Source organism: Dryas octopetala, chromosome 6 (assembly GCF_963921425.1).
Source record: "Dryas octopetala chromosome 6, drDryOcto1.1, whole genome shotgun sequence".
Lineage (NCBI taxonomy): Eukaryota > Viridiplantae > Streptophyta > Magnoliopsida > Rosales > Rosaceae > Dryas > Dryas octopetala.
Genome location: NC_141371.1, coordinates 5,953,592 through 5,959,591, shown reverse-complemented (window position 1 = coordinate 5,959,591; position 6,000 = coordinate 5,953,592). Strand labels below are relative to the sequence as shown.

The 6,000-nt window shown below is 37.6% G+C and overlaps 1 protein-coding gene across 1 annotated transcript; it reads right to left on the bottom strand.

Moving 5' to 3' along the window:
- Positions 1-352: 352 nt before the first annotated feature.
- Positions 353-4,799, bottom strand: AS1 (myb-like HTH transcriptional regulator family protein). Its single transcript, XM_086247719.1, has 3 exons — positions 4,423-4,799; positions 4,254-4,315; positions 353-1,603 (listed from the first exon to the last, which is right to left on the bottom strand). Exon 3 carries the CDS (start codon positions 1,545-1,547, stop codon positions 486-488), a length of 1,062 nt encoding a protein of 353 aa, XP_086103845.1. The 5' UTR covers positions 1,548-1,603; positions 4,254-4,315; positions 4,423-4,799; the 3' UTR covers positions 353-485.
- Between the last annotated feature and the right edge of the window lie 1,201 nt (positions 4,800-6,000).

Sequence of the window (6,000 nt, the reverse complement as noted above, 5' to 3'; positions counted from 1 at the left end):
ACCGATATTATAGGAATTCTCACAACAGGCTTGCATGCAACATGCATAGGACTATTAAAATTGTAGCGAAATCCACCACCAAGCTTGGTGCTTGGTTACAAGGTCGTTCATAATACAAAACCACTCCGGACCCTCAACCAATAAAATAAGCCTTGCATAAAAAAGCAGGCACGCGCCTAAAACACACTTTTTTTAGCATTCCTTCGGAGGAAACAGTTCGGAATAAAAATGAGATAGATTATTATCCCTCGCCTATTCTAAATGTGGCGGCATAAGGTTTGAGGCTACAATTCAAATATAATTGTAATGCTACCCTTGCATTCATTCAGTCAAAGGCAATAAGCAGACAGTATATGTAAATAGACACCTATGAATAGCATTTCGGAAGAGAATGCACACAAGATGAAAGAAAGAAAAGATGAACAAAACAGAAACCAGAAATCAGACCTCATACATCTAGAATAACCATGTATAACAGAAATTTATCACCGGCCATTCGGCTCAGCAAGCCTGGGTCTGCCTCCCATCTGCTCAAGAAACTTTGAGAGACGCAAATGCTTCGCAGCCCATTGCTCAGCCAACTTCTGCTCTTTCGTTTCTGCATCTCTCCTCAGTCCTGCTAACTGTTCCCTGTATTCTGCTTCAATCCTATCCAGAGCAGCTTTCTGCTCTTCCCTTAGAGCCTTCACCTTTGCTTCAATCTCTTCCATCTTCTCCCTCCTCCGACAAGCCTTCTCCGATTCAAGTTGCAACTCTACCCTTCTTAGTCTCCAGGATGCTTCTTTTTTATGCGCTGCCCAGGCACGGTGCACTTCCTCCAACTCTCTGGTGTACTCCACCAACTCAGATATCATCAGGTTCTCTCCACAAGCAGGGACTGCCCCATGAGGTGGTAAATTGCCCAAAATAAGGCCATTATCCGATCCTCTATCCGGCTGCAGCCAAGGGATTGGAGGAGAAGGTGCAACTGTAGGAGACAGACTCAGAGTAACAGAAGGAGATGGTGGCCTAATGTTGGAGCTCACATTGGAATTAGAAAGCCAAGGAGGAAGCATTGTCGGAGCAGGGGATGGGTCAGTATGAAGAAAGGCCCCGTTGGAAGTAGCCATGAGATATGCTGGGGCAGCACGCTCCTTCACTAGCTTCTCAGCAAAAGAATCAAGAATTCTATCGTATTTACCCTCCTCAATGGGGTCAACTGTCTTCTTGTTCTTCTGTTCTCTCTGCTGCTTATCCTTGAACACTTCCCACCACTTACCCAATCTCTTAGCAGTACGACCAGGAACTTCAGCAGCAATTTTCTTCCATTTATTACCGTGTTTGGCTTGAAGGCAAATGACAAGACGCTGCTCCTCTTCAGTAAGAGATCCTTTCTTGATGCCGGGTTTTAGATAATTCTTCCACCTTTCTAAGCAAGATTTTGCATCCCTGTTTAGGGGTGTGTTCATGCGCTGTGACACAAGGTTCCACTCCCTTGGTCCATATTGTTTCACGTAAGCACGTACCAAAGCGTCCTCTTCAGCTCTCCAACGTTGTCTCTCCTTCATTTCCAGGAGCAAAAATCACTGTCCATTGCCTCAAACTGAAACCCTTCATAATGTATCTGGAATTCAGATGTCAATATATCAGTCCATCTTCTATTACAATATGATATGTTAGCCATGTCAAAAAGAAATTGTTCAGCTGGGTAGGAAGGAACCAATACTAGCAGAGGCAATATTAAAAAGACAGATAGATATGGAAGGAATAGTTGAATACGAGCCCACAACAAGCTGATAGGATTAGTAACGCTCGCGTCTGCAGCAAACCATAAAGGCTTCAAATTGCGCCAAACAGATGCATTTGAATCCAGGATAGCAATTTCAACAGCCCATCATATATTTAGGACAAGTAAACAAAGGAAATTCTTTCTTTTCAATGGCTAAAACCAAATACTGAAAAAAAAAAAAAATAAGTAAATAGAAAGATGAGCATTCTAATCGTACCACAGCTTAGACATCAGCAAAGTGGCAAGCTGACAACTAATTGTGGATCTAACTGGTATTATGTTAGAGTTTGGATGAACTCGAAATTTGAAGTAGAAAGGAGGGCTACTTGACACTTAAATCCCCCCAGCTTGCAAAATACCAGTTATTTGGTTATACAAATAAAACACTTCACTATTTCTTTAGCCACAGCTTATACTTTGAACGAAAAGAGGAATGCTGCTAGTCTGCTACTGACAAAGACTGCATTAAAATTAGAGAGCAGATCAAAGTGTCACGTGTATACAATTTAGATAGCAGAACAACTCTTAGTAGGAAACCCTTTCATTATTAACTTGTTAAATTTTATCAAATTGTAAGATAAGAACAATATAATCACTAACAATATGAATAATAAAAAGAGAATGAGCTTCCTGCACTCCTCCAGTCCTCCATGCCGAACATATGAGTGCAAGAAGATTATTTTGAAGTGCAAATAACATTTCCGGTAAACGAGGGATTATCAAATATATATTGCATGCAGAAACAAGTAAAATGATGATTAAGTCATTAAATTACAAAATTATTATTTATTGTTTTTAATTAACTAATATATATTTATTAAACCATATATCTCTAATATATTAGCACTTCTGATTTATTAAACCATATATCTATATCCAAACTACATATTTATTAACATATTCATTAAACCATATATTTTTACAAATTTATTACTAACCCATATATTTTTACAAATTTATTACTAAAGGTAAAAATATTAACATCAATAAATAAAAGGTACAGATACTAAATCGAGCTACCCATTTGATTTACATATTAAGGTAAAAATGAACACTGACACCAATAAACAACACTCAAAAGTTGCAGAAAAAACCGCAAAATTATTAAAACTTCACAAAGGAGTCCAACATTTTATTAAATCCCGGCACAATGGTAGATTCAAAACTAATAAACCGAGTTTGACAGCAACAAATAATCAAAAGAGCAAATTTGACCTCCTTAATAAGCCACCTGTGATATTAATTAATCATAGTTAAATCATCCATTAAAGTTTTAATTAATTTTTTTAATTAAAAAAGAACCCAACCCACCCCTCCCACACAACCAGCGCCCCCATCCTCCACTCTCATTGCTGTCCAGTCCAACGCCGGCAACCACAACTGCTGGCGTCAGCACCGGCGCAGAAGATTGTCCCCTCCCCTCATCTCTTTTTTTTGGCCATGCCCTCCCCTCATCTCTTTATCCTTTTACTCTCTGTCTTTCTTTCAGTTTCCCCTCATCTCTGACAGGGGGAGGGGAATTCTGCAATCGAGTTGGGGTGGATTCATTTATTTTGTACTTTAAATTATTTTTTTCTCTTAATTATTTTAAATAATTAATCATAGTTAAGTACAATTCCTCCGAGATATGTAGAAATAAGTGATAATCCTCACCACCAAGTCAAGTCAAGTGTGAGTAAATTTGCTCTCAATAATCAAACACTCAAAAAACCAAAAAGAAAATCAACAACCCCACTGAAATTTGGAAAAGTCAAATAGCCCCCTTCAAGGTGAGGGAAATAATTGTCACTGGTAACTGGGAAGAAGACTGGGGATGAGATTTATTGTAGGCGACTAACCCAAGAAACCTTTTTCTTTTCTCTGAGGCTTATTCATAAAAATTAATCACAAAGAACTACCCCACATCTACTGCACCCACAATCATACTCATTCACCCAAAAAGTAGAACAATTAATATCAGAAACTAGACCACCGGCCAAAAAAATATATGTATCAGAAACTAGACAACATACATAAAAGTGGCAATCACCAACCATGCAAAGAATTGTTGCTAAATCACTCTATTACAGCAAAGATTCGTCAGAAAAAAGAAAGAGATGTCTTCTGAAGTCTTTTTTTCTTTTCAAAGTCACAATCCATAACACAAGCATAGCAGATATTATACTAATCAATTCACTTTTCAGAGACATCCACCAAAACTAAATATTCGTAATCAAAGCCAGTTGTTATTGGCTTTTAACTAAAACAGAGTGTGGTTGCAGGTTAAACTAAGAACACCCAGAAAACAATTTAAAAAACAAAAACAAAAAAAATACAATCTTTTTTCGACCTTTTCTTACTAACCAAACAACAAAATCCAGAGTGAGAGCTAGAGAATCAAAAACGTGTTGAGTGTTTCAAGTGTAAACAACAGCAGGTGCAGTAAAATAAGTACGGAACTAGTCTTGCATTATATGAATGGTGTGGGAGGAGAGGAGAGGCTTACAGTTCTACTTAACTGCACCTCCGGCCCAAGCTTCTTCTTCGACGCATCTCCTCTAAACAGCTCTGGATAAAAAAGAGAAGAAAAATATTCTTGTGAGACTGGACAGACTCAAACTTCAAAAAACAACCCTAGCTAGTGAGAGACAAACAAAGGACAGAAGGGACTAGACCTAGTGAGAGAGGATGAGATTAGACGGAAGAGAGATCTGACAGTGAGCGGAAAAAGAGGGCACGCGAGTGGGGAGCCTAATAGGCAAAAGCAGAGCAGCTCACGTCGTCGTTTAGGGAATTTCCTACCATAAAAAAAGCAAAAGCAATCTCTCTCTCTACTTCTCTGGTGTCACCTCCAACACCACCACCACCACCACCACCTTCAACGACAATACACAAAAAAAGCTGCAAACTGAGAGTGAGAGAGAAAGAGAGAGAGAATGAGTGAGTGAGTGATTGAGTGGGGATTTAATGTTAGAGAGAGAGAGAGGGGTAGGCTCGAATTCAGCGCTTGTATTGCGCCCCCTAGTTGTTCTGTCAATTCGCGTGGGTAGAGCTTTTATCAGTGTTTTGCGGGAGTAATGCTCTACGATTAGCTCCTTACTAACCAGCACGTACAATTATGTGTTACACGCCTGTCATTTTTGCCAAAACACAGCTAAGCCACAGCCCTATTGGGCCCATGGGCCCATCCTTTGATGCCACCTGAGTTCGTACGACCCCAATTACATTATTGGGTTGTGGGCCACGCTACGCACCTGTCGTCCGCTGGGTTAGGTGTCGTCGGACCCTAACCGGAATTAACACCATTCTGTACAAATCGAATAACATGGAAGTACCATATAATGGAATGTTGTTTAATTTACTGTTATGATATCACTTTTCTTTAAATTGTAAATTTGTAATAAATAAAAAAACGAACTAATGTGTTAAATAAAAAATATATATATCTTAAGAGAATAATTACACGTGAATGTGTGCTAAGAAATTAGTAATACATTATATCTATATATAAGTTAGATTCAAGAGATTTTTATGTTAATTGTGAAAAAGTTCTCTATTCGAAAAAAATTTATGCGAAATAAATACGGAATTAATGATATCAATGAAGGGATATTTGCAATAAGCACTACCCATTATTTACAAGAACAAAGTAATAATCTCTTTTTGTTTTCTTCTCTATTTGTGGGATAAATTTGTTGTTTTCTTCTCTACTTGTGGCCTTGTGGGCTGAATTTTTTGTTTTCTTCTCCGTTTGTATAATATTTATGGGTGTAACTATGAGCACCCATGCATGGCCTGAATCTGACCGTCCGTTGGGAAATCAAGATAGGATTGACGAGTGATATGAGAACTGCGATTCCATTACGTCACGTACATCACAGACACGCGTTGTTTTGGTAGCCTACGTAAGGTGATTGTAGAGAAAAACTTATCTATAATAGTATATAGATAAGTTTGGGATTAATCTTCATTTTTTACATGTGTGATGTTATATTAGTATATTGCTATAATAAAGTAAATAAGTTTTTCCCCACAAGTGTATACAAAGTACAATTTATGTCGATGAAAGCTTGAAATGAGATATTTATAAATAATGTATTTGTTATGTGAAAGTTTGATTCATGAGCATAATATTAAAAGACATATTCATCCATTCGATATGGTATTACCAAATGATTTAAATTATAATATGTTTGTAAAGAGTATTATTTAAATTTAGAGTCGTATATATTAAAAGTTGTATGTATATTATA

Coding starts and splice junctions, on each gene's coding strand:
- AS1 (XM_086247719.1), bottom strand. CDS start 1,547: ATGAAGGAGAGACAACGTTGGAGAGCTGAAGAGGACGCTTTGGTACGT.